General features: G+C 39.6%; 1 protein-coding gene and 1 non-coding gene across 2 annotated transcripts in view; both read left to right on the top strand.

Moving 5' to 3' along the window:
- The window catches only part of SH3TC2 (SH3 domain and tetratricopeptide repeats 2), a 68634-nt gene that overhangs the window by 1710 nt on the left and 48058 nt on the right, over nucleotides 1-18866 (top strand). Inside the window, exons 2-3 of the mRNA XM_021664913.2 lie at nucleotides 8703-8801; nucleotides 12867-12994. Of these exons, the coding sequence (XP_021520588.2) occupies nucleotides 8703-8801; nucleotides 12867-12994 (227 nt within the window). The remainder of the gene's footprint in view (nucleotides 1-8702; nucleotides 8802-12866; nucleotides 12995-18866) is intronic.
- Nucleotides 3726-3831, top strand: LOC135270710 (U6 spliceosomal RNA). Its single transcript, XR_010338839.1, has one exon. It is a non-coding gene; the product is annotated as a U6 spliceosomal RNA (small nuclear RNA).

Here is an 18866-nt window from a genome sequence, read left to right as displayed (position 1 = left end):
CCTTAGTATATCTCACTCTCTCTCTGGGCCTCCATTTTGTCATCTATACAATTTTAGGGCTGTAAACTGCGGTGTAGAGGTGTCTCAGGGAGCTCTGCTCCTGTGCCCTCTCATCCCTACCTAGAGCGGCTCTACTTTTATTTGACATCTGTCCTTCAACCAAAGATTTCCTGTAGAACAATTATGCAGCTCAAAACAAACAAACAAAATATTGACAAAGGTCAAAATCTTAATAACGCTATCATTCAATTACTTTACATTTTTCACCTTCTTTTTGCCATTAATTACTGGCTGGCACTCCAAATTCTTCTTTTCACCAACAGTCAGCCTGCTGTGTATCTCCCTGGAGACTTTTCATGCCATTCCTCCATATTCTTCCCCGGATGTGCCAGGCCCTTTTCCTAGTGAGGTTGATATGGGTGTTGTAGGTCCAAGTCCAGTTGATCTGGATATTCCCATTCCAGATTCCCCCATTTATCCTAGAGATACTTCATTCCTTTTTTAGGAACAAAGTATGAGATCCATCCTGGAGCAACTTAATAGTTGTATGACCCTGAGTAAGTCTCTCTTGTTTTTAGAACCTCAGTTTTCCTGGCTGCAAACTGCATCTAATGGTGGTACTTATTCCATGGAAGTTTTGTGAACATTAAGTTGAATAATTCATCTCATGGACATCTCACAGGGTCTGGATTTTGATTACCCTTCAGTAACTATGGGCTGTTTTATCGTTAGTTAATATGGACCACTCCCACATCACCTCCTCCTAATTCCTTACTGGCCTGGAGAAGTCCATGCTCATGTTTCCCAGGCTACTTCTGCTTTGTGTCTATTTAAATGGGAGTTAACAGCGGAGAACAGACAGAGTCCTCAGGGCTAAGGGATACAGGAAAAGAGAAGGTTCTTGAGCTGGCAGGCTGGTTTTCATGGAGTAATGCAATAATGAACATTGACTCTGACTACTCCAGGCAGCTGCATTCTTACATGTGGACTCTGCCTGCAGCATCTGTTCCCTGGGATGGCTCTCCATTGCTCACAGAAGTCTCCTGACTGCACATGGTGAGAGGATAGGTTCTGATAAGTTCCTATTAATCATCTCTGACCTCCCCACCCTATCTATGAGTTTTTTCTTGCCATTGTTTAATAAACTATAGTTGCTCACTTTGGATCACAGAAAAAGTCATGTCACAGTTTGTTGATTGAAAAGCTTCTAGTACTTCTCCCTTATTTTCAATACTTATTTGAAGAAATTTGGCTGATTTACGCCCTTAAACAGAAGATGTGGAAGAGATACATTTGCCTCTGTTGATCACTGGTGCTTGTAACTTTCCTTTTAACCTTTTTGATAAATGTGAATTATCAGGATAATAACAGGAGATCAAGGGTGAATGCTGACAATAGTAAATGATGCTTCACTTTTGAATTTTAAAAGAGGTGTAAAGCATTTGAAACATACTGATAATAGAGAATATTAGAATAATTATACCACCATCTAGCTGTAACAAATTTTCGCATTATGCCATTTTATCTTTATAACTTTACTTTTTTCTTTCTCTTACTTTTTGAATAAGTAAAACATCACCAACATACTTAGGGGCCCCTGGATATCTCTTTCCAATCGGATTCGCCTTCTCTCTCCACATAATCAATTTCATGAATTCAGTAGTTAATGTGCTTTTACTACATATTCATAAACTCACAATCATACAAAGAATTGTTTTGCAGACTTTAAAACTTTAAAACTTAAACAAAATGATATCATAATGCAACTTTTATATTTGGCTAAATATTATGATCTAAGATACATTAATGTGGATAGATGTAGCTGTAGTTCTAACATGCTATTCCTCCCAAGAAGGAGCAAGTGGGTTTACATCATTAAAAACTGCTGATGGTAGGGTTGTTGGTGTGGGTAGAGGAAAAAAATGCAGAGAAATGTTTACTGTTTAGTCTTCTGTTTAAAGTTGAGCATGGTGGCGGGTTTGTAGGAGCAAAGAGAGATTGAGAGAGGAGAAATGAAGGTGAATTCTCATTTTCAGCAAGCTGTTGTAAGATGTTTCCCTGATCAGAGGCCCGAGACTTTAGAGTTCTGAGGTCAGGTTAATGTAGTGAAAATGGTAAGGTCTATATCCATTGATTTGGATGGCCTCTGGCTCTTTTGCTAATTTGCTGTGTGATCTCAGTAAAATCCGGACTTCTCTCTGGGCCTTAGTTTCTCAACAGTAAAATTGGGAGTGGACTTAGGTGATCTTTTAAATCCCTTCCTTCATTCATTTTCTGCAATTCTTGCTGCTTCCCCACCTTTATCCCTCATATTTAATATGCAAAGATGCCTTCTCTTTTCTTGTTTTAAAATATAGCCTCATTCACTATATGCCCCCACTTCTCATTGCCAGGATCACAGCCCACATTCTGACACTCACATCCCTGGATTTTCATGGCACCTTTTCAGCTGGTCTCCCCGCCTACTGTGTTTTTTTCTCTTGGTCCTTCCCATGTTATCCCAAGTAGAACTTTTTTACTTTTGTTATACCATTCCCAAACTCAAGAACATTTCACATCTCCCCATTGCTTACTGTATCCATTCTAAATGCCCCTGCCTGCCTTAAAGTACTCCCCCATCTTGACCCTACCATACTTACCCATTTGGTCCCACAACCACCCACCTCCCTGGCATGTGCAGGGTGGCTTCTACCATCCCATGTGTGTACAAAGCTCATTCCCACCCTATCCTGTTTTCCTCCCACTTAAATACATCTGCCAAGAACATAAAAAGCAAGCCATCAACTAGGGAATCATATTCAGAACAAGTATATTAATAAAAAAGCTCTTACAACTCAATAATGATAAGATAAATAACCCGACAACAATTGCAAAATGTTGGAATGGACACTTTCATATAAAAAATATATGGATGACTAATAAGCACGTGAAAAAATGATTAATGTCATAAGTCATTAAGGAAATGCAAATGGAAACAATCTGATAAAATGGCATACCTACTTAGAATGGCTCAAATTAAAAAGACTGATAATATCAAGTGTTAGTGAGGATGTGGAGCAACTAGAACTCTCACACAGTACTGGTAGGAATACAAAATGTTATAACCTCTTTGGAAACCAGTTTGGCAGTTTACAAATAAATCTCAATGTTTTTCTGAATTGAGTGTTAGTAACTTTTTCTGATAAATAATAATGAAAATAAAACTAGCTTATATTGAAAGGAATTTATTGATTAATAACTGAAAGTCCAAGTTTTTTTCTTCAGATATTGCTAAATCAAGGTGTTCAGATGATATTATCAGAAAGCTATCTTTCCTAAGCTCTGTTTGTGTGAGCTGGACTCAATGTCAAATGGGCTTTCTCTTTGTGGTGGGCACCACAACTCCAGGCTAATGTATTCATAGCTTCTGGTGCAGTGAAAAGAAATCTCCTCGCTAAGTGTACTGATGAGGGTCCTAGAACTAATTCCCATTGGCTTAACTTTGATCATGTGACCATGGCACCGCATAACCCATTTGGATTATGCCTGAATCATGTGCTCACTTTTGGAGCTAGGGAGAGAGCCACCTCCACATAGACTGGGTTCACATGGGTCACATGGCTAATGATGACACCAGGGTTAGAGTCCAGGACTGTCTGATTGCTGCATATCCTTAGCCACTTCTCTACCTGCCTTCAGTGTTAGAAAACAAATGCATGGTCATTACAGAATATGTGAAAAATAGAGTGCTTGCTTTGGTAGCACATATGCTAAAATTGGAAAGATACAGAGAAGGTTAGCATGACCCCTGTGCAAGATGACATGCAAATTTGTGAAGTGTTCCACATTTTGAAATAGACAATAAATGGATGCTGGGCTAAATACCTAGGTGATGGGATGATCTGTGCAGCAAATCACCATGGCATACGTTTACCTATATAACAGAACTGCACATCCTGCACATGCACCCCTGAACTTAAAATAAAAGTTGAACAAAAACTAAAAGAAGGGTGGAGGAGGGGCTTTATCATTAAAAAATGTCAATATCATCAGAGAAAAAAATGTCATTAAAAAAAGCATATGGAAATGTTCCAGATGAAAGGAGGCTAAAGATATTTAACAACTAAATGTAATACTTGACCCTAGACTGCATTCTATACTGAAGAAGAAAATATAATAAAAAGAATATTACCGATATTACTGGGCCAATTGTCAAAGATGGAATTTAAATAGTAAAGTATTAATATTAAAACAATGATTAATCAGCAGCCTGTATTGTTAGTAGATTGTGTTATCATCTTTAATATACAAAACTTTTATCTTTCAAAAACTGATATTTCAGTTAAATAATATTTAGATGTGACTACATAAAAGAAAAAATAGAACATTTGGAAAGTAGATGAAAACTATCAAAAAGATTGTTAAAATGACTCAGCAATAACTACCATAAACCTTTTGGCTTATTTTCTTTCAGTTATTAAAAAATCATACATTTTTTCTAAGGTAATTTATTCTATATGACAATTTTTTGTTGCCTTGAATCATCTCTGATTCTTTACCATGGCCCAGCTCAAGTTTTCAAACTTCTTCGTGTTTGAAACATATGTAACTGCACATGTAAAAGAATTATGTAAATGGTCAAACCATGGGTAACTATTGGCTGTTTTTCCTGTTATAGAATACACTCTAATTTTCCAACTTCCTTATTGTTTCTCCAAGAGCTGCCCTTCTGGCTCATGGGATCCAAGGTCTCTGGTGAATTGGCTTGAGCATTCTTACATTCTAGAAGACATCAGAAATATCCAGAGTGCTTATTAAAAAGGCACACCTCAGGGTTCTACCCCTAGATATTCCAAAGTAGAGTAGATAGAGAGGGGCTCCAAGAATATTTAAAAAAATCAGCTTTTCATAAAAATTTACCACTAACACATATACACCATAAAATACTATGCAGCTGTAAAAAGGAATGAGAGCATGTCTTTCATGGGACATAGATGGAGCTCAAGGCCATTATTCTTAGCAAACTAATTCAGGAACAGAAAACCAAATACCACATGTCCTCACTTATAGGTGGGAGCTAAATGATGAGAACTTATGAACAAAAAGAAGAAAACAACAAACACTAGGGTCTACTTGAGGGTGAAGGGTGGGAGAAGGGAGAGGAGCAGAAAAGATAACTATTTAGTACTGAGCTTAATACCTGGGTGATTAAATAATCTGTATAACAAACCTCCATGATAGAAGTTTACCTAGGTACCAAACCTTCACATGTACCCCAAAACCTAAAATAAAAGTTTAAAAAAGAATGTTGAGATCAGTAAAGGCTTTAAGAGGATTTAAATTTTTTTACCATTTATATAGAATTGTGCATGAAATCATGTGTACAGTGTGGTGACTTTTCACAACTGAATATACTTATCGATATTGTTTTATAAAGTTGTAATTCATTCATTCTCATTGTTGTGTTGGATTTATTTATTTAATTAATTCTTTTGGGATGGGTCTTGCTACGTTGCCTGGGCTGGGCTTGAACTCCTGGGCTGAAATGATCCTCTAGCCTCAGCCTCCCAAGTAGCTGAGATGGTAGTCATGTGCCACCATGACTGGTGGCTTGCTGTATTAGATTTAACTATATGTTATATATACATCATTTACTTGTCCATTCTAGGTAGACTGACATTTGAATTGCAGCCAAGTTTGGGTTCTTATAGATAGTGCTGCTCCTAATATTTTAGTGGATGTCTTTTGGTCTTAGTGCATGCATATTTTTAGCTTGAATTGACACTGTAAGTTTTCCAAAGATAGAACTTCAGTTTATTGTCACACTTGCAGTATATGGATATTCTAGTTGCTCTATATCCTCACAAACACTTGACTTTATCTGTGTTTTATTTTAGCCAGTCTGTGTAGTTGTGTTCCACTGTGGTTTTAATTTTCATTTCCCTAATGAGGTGAAACAAATTTCCGTGTATTTATTAATATTGTCTTTGGTGAAAAGCCTATTCAAGCCTTTTGTCCATTTTTCTGGTGGACTGGCTACCTATTTCTCAAAGATTTTTGGCATTCCTTACATGTTCTATGTTTTAGTTATTTGATGACTATACATATATATGGTCAACATTTTCTTGTACTGTCACTTGCTTTTCAGTCTCTTAATTGCATCTTTCGATTAATAGAAGTTTCTAATTTTAATGTATTACAATTTATCCATTATTCCTTTTGAGGGTAGCACTTTTTCCATCCTGTTTAGGAAATCACTGACAACATCAAGTAGATAGTCTTCTATATTTTCTATAAGTTTTTTTTGTATAGACATCTTTTTAAAAGCAATTATCTAAAAAATTCTGATACAGACATACACAAGCCACATTTTGCAAAACCTTGCAATTTTTTCTGCTCTAATCCTCACAAATCCTTAAAAAGCTTAAAAATCCTTTCCCCAAGCTACGGTCTCCATCCTTGACTTCCCTTCTTCAAGGTGGGCTCATCTCGCAAGCCCTTATTGTCAGGCTGTTGCATTTTCTCAGAGAAGTCTACAGCAGGGATAGACTTGTAAACTTGTCAGGGCCAGGTATAAATGAGTGATGGAATAGGGTGGGGACCATGGTGGCTGGAGAACAAATGCCCCGTAGAGGAACAGCAACCACTCGGCCCCAGCTAATTGTTGTCATATGACAATGAGGCTCCTGGGCTACAGATCTGCCATGTTTCAAAACAAATCCAAGCATCTGGGTTAAGTGAAACATGTCAATTTCTAAATGATGTCAAGCAGTTCGAATTAAAAATTCACTGTGTGGGCCTGAAAACAATAAAGAGGATATTTGTGGGTTTGCTGTAGTCTATGGTCAAACTTTGTCCCAGGGAAGCAGGCTGCCACTCCAAGTGTGGTCCTGGGAGCAGCAAGAGGAGAATCACCTGTGAACACATCAGAAATGCAGAACCTCAGCTTTCAAACACTGAAGGAGAATCATCATTTATCAATATCCATAGGTGATTCATAGGTACAATAAATTTCAGAAGCATCAATGTAGACATATGGTTCTCAACACTGGCTCAAATTAGAATCTTTTGAAGAACTTATTTTAAAAAATCTATAAATCTGAACCTCTAGGGATGAAACAATATTTTTAAAAGGCAACCTAGATGATTCAAATAGGCAGCTGGGGTTTGAAAGCACTAATTTAGATCAGTCTTTCATTTATAAGTGGGGAAAGTGAAAACTCACACAGTGGAGAGGTGAAGTATCTTGCCCAAGCTCCCTGAACTCATGTATGGGAAAATTTGATTTGTGCTCATTCTCATTTCTCATTATTCCCAAGCCAGTGCCTTTTTTCTGCAGTTGCTTTTGGTTCCTCAGGGCAGAACTGAAAAATCATCCTGTTCGAATATAGCTCATTGCTGCCAGGTTTCCAGCTAGGCTGCTTAGCTTTCAGCATTGAACAGCTAACAAGATTTACTGGATGAAGAGCTGCTGGGCCCCTGCTTCTGCCTTTTCAAGCTGAAATCCACTTCATTCTTCCTGTACATCCCCAAAAACAGTGCTAATTGCTCCCACTGTGAAGAAATGGAAGGTCCTCAACTTGGGTGTCAAAATCTCCCTCCATAGACACTGAATGGAGACACAGGCTATCATCAGCAATATGAGCATTTAGGTTCAACATTAACCAGAAGTGAGTGTGACTGCTTCACCCATGTTACATTGTTGGGCTGTATCATTAGAAGCACAGATCCACGATGCAAAACTTGGTAGGCATTTTTGGCTCTGATGCACAATTCTGTAAGCAAATTAAATGAGTGACACACAAATAGTGGTTGAGCCAAGGTTCCCTAACTCTGCTTTTCAGGACCAGGTAATGCTTATGACATTCTGACTCCATGGTACAGTTCTTGAACGGGTTTGTGGAAAAAAAGACAGAATCCAACAACCAAAATTAATGGGTGAAGGACTTGAGCTTCCTTGTTGTACTTTGGGGATGACAGAAAGGAGACCCATGTTCTACAGCAAATGTTTTTGACATTTCCCTCTGTATCTACTTCATTATGCTTTATACTTGTACCATCTTCTTTCTTTTCAACTCTCTGCCATCCAAGTTTTCTCCTTCCCAGCTCTAGCCTGTGTCTTGATCTTCTTTCTTCTCCTTTTCACTCCACTTCTACAGTTGTGAAGACAGTAGCTTTTCAGAGAGTTGGAAAGAAAGAGATGCCTGACAGGATCCTATTTAATGGGTAGACAGAAGGACAGCTGGGGACAATCACACATTTCAGGGCCATTACAACTACACCCCAGTTATCTCCCTAATGATGCCAGTGTCTGTCTCCACTCCAGCCCTTCCCTCCCTTGACCTCCCAAACTTCTGGGATTATCTACCCCCATTGAACCTTAAGCCTTGCTGTGGTCAGACCTGTGATGACCTGTGTAGGCTCAATGTATATTGAGCACCTTCAGTGTTCTAAGCCATGAGACTTAGTTTGATATGCGAATGGAGATCTGCTTTTTTAATAAGATGGGCATACCCAGACTGCTGCTGGATTGAGATAGCATGTATGACAGTTCTTTGATAATAGCTTAGATAATTATAAGGCAATGGTGATAACAATTAGAATTCTTCTATGCCACCAATCCTGGAAAAAAGTTGTCACTTGACAAAAACTACAGCCTTGCTTATAACTTGTTTTCAACTTCCTTACACTCTACAAATGACCTTTTATTTCATCTTCTCTAGGTAAAGAAACTCCTTCCAAGGATCCAACTGTTTCGAGTGAGTGTATAGCCTCATCTGAATACAAGGAAAAATGTTTTCTGCCACAGAACATGAATCCAGGTATCCAAATCCCAAAGACAAGCCCTATTCTTCCATGTCGAATATTACAATAACCTCTTTATCTCTGCCATTTGAAGAGCCCCTTCCCTCTTTTCCTCTTGATGAAAAGATTTTGACTATGGTATTTGCTTGTTCACAAATCTTCTGTTGCACTCTATTGCCTACAAGATTAATTTTAACTTTCTCAAGCTTTCACTCAAAGCTCGTCACAATCTGGCACTTATTAGGAGCTCCATACTTATTTGCTTTGTTAAAGAAAGTATGTCACAAATTAGATTTGAAGGTATTGAGACATAGGGGTAATTAAAAATATTTATATTCAACATCGTACCTCAAAGAGTTGTTCTTACATTATTGGTGCTCAGAATATGTTTGATAAATAAATACATGGGCTGCATGGGGTGGCTCATGCCTGTAATCCCTGAACTTTGGGAGGCTGAGATGGGAGATCACTTGAGCCCAGGAGTTGGGGCCCAGCCTGGGCAACATAGCAAGACCTCATCTCTAAAAAAATCAAAAAATTAACCAGACGTAGTGGCATATGCCTGCAGTCCCAGCTACTTGAGGGAGTGAGGTGGTAGGACTGCCTCAGCCTGGGAGGTTGAGGCTGCCTCAGAATAAGTAAACAAATGAATACATGAATGGTCAAATGAATACGTGGAAGTCACTTTTACATGCTATATGATACCTAACATAGTACTTTATATATAGTAGGTTCCGAGTGAATATTTATTAAATAAATAAATAAATAAATGAATATGTGAAGTGAGATTAGCTTGAGCAGAAGGGCATCTGTATAAATCTTGCAGAAGCAGAAAATGTTTTGAAATTAATGTGAAAAAAATCTTATTCTTAATACACATCTCTCACAAAATCCCCTTTAAAAGACATTAATGATGCCTGCAAAGAGAAAATTGTCATCAGAGGAAAGGTGCACCTGTGCTGAACCCTGTACCGGAAACTCTGAGGACAAACCTGTAGACAACTTGATTTCTGTTATACAGCAGATGGGACCATTTTAGAGGGCAGTTCATGTGCCAAGTGATCCTCACATGTTTTTCCCATTTTTGCATGCTCATTGCTAGGTGGAAGTGCCCAAATCTCCATTTAGCTGATGGGAAACAGTCTCAGAGAGGAAAGTGACTTCATTGTGACACAGGTGACATATGATCAGGAAGGGCCTTATTCAAAACCATGATGTTCCTTCACCCTCCATAAATATAGCTCTCCCTGTAATACAAAATACAGACTTGTGAAAAAGGTTAGAAATATGTAAAGGATCTGGACCATGTAAATAGATATTGCATACATGTCATATGGGGTTCTTTCTTTTCCCAATTTCAGATGAGATCAAGCATGTTCAGGGTGGTATGGCCATGGGCCCAATTTCAAATTCTGTCAAACTTCTTGATTGAAAACTGCCCTTTCTTTCTTGATACTGTGTCAATCTGCTTATCTGTCTGTCAGCTTGGACCACCCTTGAAAAAAACCTGAATTACCATCTGTTGTTTCATGAATGCTGTAGGGTCAGCATTTTGCCTTATCAGTGCATGAAGGCCAGTGAACAAAGGGTATCTGTAGGTAAAACTGAACTGACCTCGGGCTGAACTTGTCCATCTTTCAGCAGTTTCCACCCTGATGCTGTTTCCAGGAAGGTCACGGAGTGAGAAGGGGAGATGGCTATAGCTGCCAACCTCTCCTTAATGCGGTACAGTTGCAGACAGAATCAGTCAGACATATTATCACAATTACAGAACTGACTTTGAGAAGGATTCAGCTGTGACACAATACATTTCCTGAAAACTATATTGAGCTTGACTTTCTCCCTGCTTTAGTGATGCAGAGGGCACTGTAGGATCCCACTGTGGACACAGAGTTTCTGCTTTAAGTATCAGTTCTCATGGTTGAGATCTTTAAGTCCAGGTCTTTTGAGTTCCATACACGTGGATTCATGGGCAGTGCAAGGAGATTCACACCAAAGGCCCTGTTAGGCAGCAGGGTCTACTCTAAGAGATTTGAACAGGGATTTTGGATCAGGTTTTGGAAGGATAGATAAGATGGGTTTGGTAGAAAGAAATCACAGAATCAGTTATTGCCAAAGTTAATAGGTATGATCACCTGAAGACAGCCAGCCATGAGCAGTACTTGCTGGTGTGGGGAGGTGAGCAGGGGCAACAGCTAATGCTTAATGTGTTTACTGAATATTTAATATGTACCAGGCACTGAGCAAAAGGATTTATATGCATGATCTTATTAGGAAGCATTTTTTTTGGAGGCAGGATCTTGCTCCATTTCCCAGACTGGAGTGCAGTGGTGTGATGTTGACTCACTGTGATCTCAGCCTCCTGTGCTCACGCCATCCTATCTCAGCCTCCAAATAACTGGGCTACAGGTGTGTACCACCATGCGCAGGCCACCATATCTGACTACTATATGTGTGTGTGTGTGTGTGTGTGTGTGTGTGTGTGTGTGTGTATATGTATTTTTTTGGGGGTGGGTCAGAAGACAGGGTTTTGCCATGTCTTAAACTGGTCTTGAACTCCTAAGCTCAAGCTCTCCTCCTCTCTTGACCTCCCAAAGTGCCAGGATTAAAGGCATGAGCCACTGTGCCCGGCCTAATAAGCATCTTAAAACCCCTGTGGAACAGGTACTATAAAAGCCATTTTGCTAATGGGAAAAGTCATTCATAGAGAGGCGATTAATTGTTTAGGATGGCACAGTTATTCAGGGGCATAGTCAAGCCTTGAGCTGGAGCCTGCATGACCCCTCCCGGGGCTTCATCTTTGCACTGTACCTCCTCCTAGAGCTCAGCATGCCATGAGGCTACCAGATGGAAGCCTGGACAGATGCAGGGTGCTGAAGAAGAAGGGGTTGCATGAAATTGGAGCACAAGCCTAGGAGGAACGGACTAGAACAAACACCCACATGAAGTTTATATCAAAGTCAGGTCATTTAATAATGTCATAGAAGAGCTTGTTTGCAGCCATAGCATTTTCAGGACTTCTAGGTTGAAAACAGGCCTTTTAAAGGTAGAAGTCCACAGCTGCCTTGTAGACTCAGGTCAGCATAATAAGGGTCATCTCTGATGTGTGCTGAGGAATTTGCAAAGGTCCTGGCAAGTGGGGGCTGGAAGTGAGACCTCTGTGATAATCTATTCCAATGCCTTCTTGGTTTATTGTGCTAATTACTGTCTAAAGAAGACACATTGCAAGTGCAATTATATGATGAACCTCCTCAGTGTGGCCTTTCTCGACAATACTATCCAAAGGCATCCCCTGCCTTCAAGCACTCCATCTCTCTGTCTCTAGACCCCATTAATTTTTTTTTTATAGCACTCTTCTCCATCTGAAACTATTGTGTTTGTAGAATTACTTGTCTAGTTACTCACTTGCCAAGAAGAATACAAGCTCCATCAGAACAGGACTGTTTTGTTCTCTGCTAAGGAGCCCATAAAACAGCTTCTAGCTTCTGGGAGGCTCTCAATAAGTATCTGTTAAATGAATGTGCATTCTGGAGAAATTAAAGGTAGACTTTAATACATTAACTAATTACCTTGACAAACATTAATAATTGCAGTATCAGAAAAAACAGGTTAGAGAAAATGTATGCGTTTTTGTGTAATGCACAAAATGTCTGTCTATAACATATGATAACTTTGACATATAAGTACATTTCCTTAAATATGAATAAAGTCCTACTGATTCTAAACTTTCATACATCATTCACAGGGAGCAATGTATGTCCTAGCTGGTCCTGTGTCAACATCATTACGTCAGCGCCAGGCAGTGTAGGAATAAACCCAGGGCAAAGCAGAAATAACCAACGTGAGTGCATCAACTCCTACAAATCCAGAGCCCTCCTGGGTTCAGTATGTGTTTTTCCTCTAGGAAGGACAATTTAAAGGGGTGATCTGAGGAGTGTTAAGGCCACTTTAATCTGTAACTAATGAGGATACCTGTTGAAGGTTCAGTTAAACATACAGGGGAAACACTGTGGGTTTATCTAACTCTTTCTTCCTTGTTATTCCATTTCTAGCCTGATCCTTCTGTATCTGTTCTCTTTAAGACCTGACACTCTCCTTCTGTGTAAAGAGCCGCTCCAGGAGGTGTGTAAATGGACCCCTGCAGGAAGCTGCTCGGAGGCAGCTCTGGGCGCTGGAGAATGAGGACCAGGAGGTGCGCATGTTGTTTAAGGTGAGCGTGCGGAAACAGGTGAATGCTGAGCGCTGACTTGTGTCAGTCTGCTACAGGATTCCTAGCAGCTAAGACAGCATCTGGAGCAAAGTAGGCCCTCGGAGAAAACATCTAATAGGCTGAATGAGCGAAAGATTGCATACACATTCTCTGCACAGGAGTGGAGAGGAATGGGCAGGAACTCTGAATGGGCAAGTTGGAGTTGCTGAGTCAGAGAAAAGTTGGTTTCAAATCTTCTATTAGTTGTGTCATCTTTGACAAGTTACTTAACCTATATAGAATGGGAATTGTTAAAATACCTACCTCATTAAGTATGCTTCTTTTCTAATTTGGTAATTTTGAATTCTTTTTTATATGTGATACAATATACATAACATAAAATTTTCCATTTTAATAATTTTTTAAGTGTACAATTCACTATGGCACTAAGTACATTCACAACCTATCCACCTCCAGAACTTCTTCATCATCCCAAACTGAAATTCTATATCTATTGAACAATAACTCCCCACTATCCCTGTCTCTCAGCTCCTGGTAACCACTAAGTATATATTTTTAAACTACCAAGATTGCCAATCAAAAAACAATACCTTATAAGTATTTGGATTAGAGGAGGAAAAAACAATAAAGCAAATAAACCAATTTCTCATCTTTCATAGTAGATAATATCTTCATTTGTTAAAACCAAGGAAGAAGGATATGATCAAATTATTTACAGCTTAGGACATACTATGTAGAAGAACGAAAGTCAGAAATGGAAAAAAGTTGTCTCAACTAGAGGTAGGGAAAGGATAATATTACTTTACATAATAGACTAATATGTTCTAGTTATTTTTTACAGTTTCTGCATGAATCTGGTACAAATTGAAGGAGAAAAGTGGTCTAAATGTCATGCAACAAAAAAAGATAGTGTCTGGTTTTTCAGGGGGAAAAAATGAGATTGTATCTGTAGAGAGCTTGGCATTGTTTTTGGCAGTGATATGTGTTCCATAAGTAGTAGCTACAGTTTTTTGAATTTTATTTTATTTTTTAAATACCTGGAATTCAGGAACTTGGAGATACTGGCTGCTGTTGGAATTGTAGTTTTCCTTTATTTTGAGTCTCATTTGGTATGGCAGGAGCAGGGTTGATTGAGAGAGCTGGTCTGATGGGCTGAAGCTTGAGTCAGACAAACTTGTGGGCTAAAGTTGAGGCCTGAAGTCAGCTAGATCAGAAGTCTAATCAAGGCTCCGCAACTTACTCCCTGAAGGTGATGTTGGACAATTTACTTAACCTCTCTGTGCCTTGTCCTCCTTGCATATACAACAGGGAGAATGACGTTGATTAATCTAAGATGCCATTGATTATAAAATGCACTGTTATTTTATGTACCTCCAAGAAAGAAAGCAAATGCTGCCAATTAAGGTTGATGACATACTTCCTAATCTTTTAGTTTAGAAGTGGTTAAATGTGAAAAAGCACATTTTGGAATGGACTAAATCCTGTCATTGCATTCTCTTTGTAGGGCTTTTGTGGGAGTTAAATGACATACTGGTCATAAAGCTCTAGGTGAAATGCCAGGCATGTAGCAAATTCTCTGTAAGTCGATTTTTACCTACCACCCCTTCCCTAATTATGGGCTTAACATCCTCCAAGCATCTGGGGCCCCCTGGGGTCTGGTATGGCAGAAGGAACCCCAGAGTTCTGACTTTACTGAACTGGGGCTTTTCTTCTGGATTCTTCCATCTTCTTCTTCCTCTAAGTTTCCCTCATGATAGGACTCCAGGAGCTGGTACTGATGACAGGACCTGGCCTGGTAGAGGGATGTTCTGACCATCACTAGTTATAGTCAACTCTGGAGGCTTGGACAAACAACAGAGATTTAAGGAAAAACTAAGTCTGGGCAGTGATTTAGACCTGTTTTTTTTTCTTTAGGTATTAAAATAAAAACCCAAGAGACTTATAGGCCTCCTCTCACTCTCCTTGTAAGCATGTAAATTGGAATGCCTTTCTGAGGGACAGTTGGGTGACTGCATTTTATGATTAAAAATATGCATATCCTTGCATTTCCAATTGTACTTCTTAGAATTACTTGTGTTAAAACAATTAAGAATGTGCACAAAGATTTAGCTATAATGATTTTGGTCACAGTACCATTTAGGATATTAAAAAATGTAAAACAGAGAGAGGGATCCAAGATGGCCAAATAGGAACAACTCTGGAGTGCAGTTCCCAGTGAGAATGAAGAGGGTGAGTGATCACCGCATTTCCAAATGAGTTTTTACTGCCCACAGACCAGGAGACTCCTGGGCGGAAAAGTGCCACAAGTCTCCAGCATGGCTGTTTCAGCTGGTGCAGTGGGTCACTGCACAAAAACCCACACATATCTGGGCAGCTGTTTCAACTGGTGCCTGGAATGCCTGGGAGACAGAGTCAGAGTCACCCACTCAACTGAAAGAAAGAGGGCTGAAACAGGGAGCCAGGTGATCTGGCTCGGTGGGTCCCACCCCCACAAAGATCAGCAATCTGAAACTTTCTGAATTGAGAGTTTCACAGCAAGCACAGCTGGACCTGGTACAGTCCAGCTCTGCGGAGGTAACGGTGTATGCCATTACTGAGGTAGTCCACCACTACCGAGGCAGTCCATCATTACTGAGGCAGTCCACCATTACCAAGGCAGTCCGTTGTTACTGAGGCAATCCACCATTACCAAGGCAGTCTGCCATTACAGAGACAGTCCGCCATTACTAAGGCAGTCCACTATTACAGAGGCAGTTCTAACTATACCACTGTAAACAAAACTGCAAGGAAGTTCACACGATAGCTGGGCAGAGCCCATGGCAGCTCAGCAATGCCTTTGCTGGCAGACTGTGAGTAGGCTACCTCCTCGCTGGGCAGGGCATCTCTGAATAAAGGCAGCAGCATGTCAGGAACTTATAAATAAAGCCCCACCTTCCCAGGACAGAGCACCTGGGAATACAAGGTGGTTATGAGTTCCGCTGCAGCAGACTTAAATGTACTTGCCCAGCAGCTCTGAACAGAACAACGGAGCTCACAGCTCAGCACTTGAGCTCCTATAAGGGACAGTCTGTCTCCTTAAGCAGTTCCCTGACCCCTGTATATCCAAAGAGACACCTCATAAATGACAGCTCAGGCTGACATCTGGCAGGTATCCTCCTGGGACAAAGATAACAGAAGAAGAAACTGGCAGCAACCTTTACTGTTCTGCAGCCACTGCAGGTGATCCCCAGGCAAGCAAGGTCTGGAGTGGACCTCCAGCAGTCCTACAGCAGAGGGGCCTGACTCTTAGAAGGAAAACTAAAAAACAGAAGGAAATAACTTCATCATCAACAAAAAGGATGTCCACTCAGAGACCCCATCCAAAAGTCACCAACTACAAAGACCACAGGTAGATAAATCCACAAAGATGGGAAGAAACCAGTGCAAAAAGGATGAAAACACCCAAAACCAGAATGCCTCTCCTCCTCCAAGGGATCACAACTCCTCACCAGCAAGGGAACAAGGCTGGATGGAGAATGAGTCTGATGAATTGATAGAAACAGGCTTCAGAAAGTGGGTAATAACAAACTTCTATGAGCTAAAAGAACATGTTCTAACACAATGCAAAGAAACTAAGAACCTTGAAAAAAGGTTTGACAAAATGCTAATGGGAATAAATAGCTTAGAGAAGAATATAAATGAATTGATGGAGCTGAAAAACACAACATGAGAACTTCGCAAAACTTACACAAGTTTCAATAGCCGAATCAACCAAGCAGAAGAAAGGATATCAGAGACTGAAGATCAGCTCAATGAAATAAAATGAGAAGGCAAGATTAGAGAAAAAAGAGTCAAAAGAAATGAACAAAGCCTCCAAGGAATGTGGGATTATGTGAAAAGACCTAATCTACATTTGATAGGTATACCTGAATGTGATGGAGAGAATGAATTGAAGCTGGAAAACACTCTTCAGGATATTCTCCAGGAGAATTTCCCCAACCAAGCAAGGCAGGCCAATATTCAAGTCTGGGAAATACAGAGAACACCACAAAGATATTCCTCTAGATGAGCAACCCCAAGGCAATAATCATCAGATTCACCAGCGTTGAAATTATGAAAAAAATGCTAAGGGCAGCCAGAGAGAAAGGTTGGGTTACCCACAAGGGGAAGCCCATCAGACTCACAGTAGATCTCTCAGCAGAAACCCTACAAGCCAGAATAGCGTGGGGGCCAATATTCAACATCCTTAAAGACAAGAACTTTCAACCTAGAATTGCATATCCAGCCAAACTAAGCTTCATAAGTGAAGGAGAAATAAAATCCTTTACGAACAAGCAATTGCTCAGAGATTTCATCACCGCAAGGCCTGCCTTACAAGAGCTTGTGAAAGAAGCACTAAACATAGAAAGGAACAACCAGTACTAGCCACTCCAAAAATGTACTAAATGGTAAAGAGCATTGAAACAATGAAGAAACTGTGTCAACTTATGGGGAAAACAACCAGCTAGAATCAAAATGGCAGGATCAAATTCACACATAGCCATATTAACCTTAAATGTAAATGGGCTAAATGCCCCAATCAAAAGACACAGACTGGCAAATTGGATAAAAAGTCAGAACCCATTGGTGTGCTGTATCCAAGAAATCCATCTCATGTGCAAGGATACATATAGGCTCAAAACAGGGGATGGAGGAAGACTTACTAAGCAAATGGAGAGAAAAAAAAATCAGGAGTTGCAACCCTAGTCTCCGATAAAATAGACTTTAAACCAACTAAGATCAAAAGAGACAAAGAAGGGCATTACATAATGGTAAAAGGATCAATACAACAAGAAGAGCTAATGATCCTAAATATATACTTGCCAAATACAGGAGCACCCAGATACATAAAGCAAGTTCTTAACAACCTACAAGGAGACTTAGACTCCCACACAATAATACTGGGAGATTTTAACACCCCACTGTCAATATTAGACAGATCAATGAGACAGAAAATTAACAGCATCAGATCTGGACCAAGCAAACCTAATAGACACCTACAGAACTCTCCACCCCAAATCCACAGAATATACATTCTTCTCAGCACCACATTACAGCTACTCTAAAATTGACCAAATAATTGGAAGTAAATCACTCCTCGGCAAATGCAAAAGAACGGAAATTATAACAAACAGTCTCTCAGACCACAGTGCAATCAAATTAGAACTCAGGATTAAGAAACTAACTCAGAACCGTACAACTTCATGGAAACTGAACAACTGGCTCTTGAATGTTGACTGGATAAACAATGAAATGAAGGCAGAAATAAAGATGTTCTTCAAAACCAACAAGAATGAAGACACAATGTAGCAGAATCTCTGTGACACATTTAAAGCAGTGTCTAGAGGAAAATTTATAGCAATAAATGCCTACATAAGAAGGAAGGAAAGATCTAAAATCGACACCCTATCATCAAAATTGAAAGAACTAGAGAAGCAAGATTGAAAAAATGCAAAAGCCAGCAGAAGACAAGAATAATTAAGATCAGAGCAGATCTGAAGCAGACAGAGACATAAAAAACCCTTCAAAAAATTAACAAATCCAGGAGCTGGTTCTTTGAAAAGATCAATAAAATAGACAGATCACTAGCCATATTAATAAAAAAGAAAAGAGAGAACAATCAAATAGATGCAATAAAAATGGTAAAGGGGATATCACCACAGATTCCACAGAAATTCAAAGGACCATCAGAGATAACTACAAACAACTCTATGCACATAAACCAGTAAACCTGGAAGAAATGGATAAATTCCTGAACACTTGCATCCTCCCAAGCCTAAACCAGGAAGAAGTCGAAACCCTGAATAGACCAATAACAAAGGCTGAAGTTGAGGTAGCAATTAATAGCCTACCA

Source organism: Aotus nancymaae, unplaced genomic scaffold (assembly GCF_030222135.1).
Source record: "Aotus nancymaae isolate 86718 unplaced genomic scaffold, 86718_ANA_hifiasm-v0.15.2.pri h1tg000064l_1, whole genome shotgun sequence".
Lineage (NCBI taxonomy): Eukaryota > Metazoa > Chordata > Mammalia > Primates > Aotidae > Aotus > Aotus nancymaae.
The sequence above is the reverse complement of the archived record's forward strand: the minus strand, read 5'-3'. Positions and strand labels throughout refer to the sequence as shown.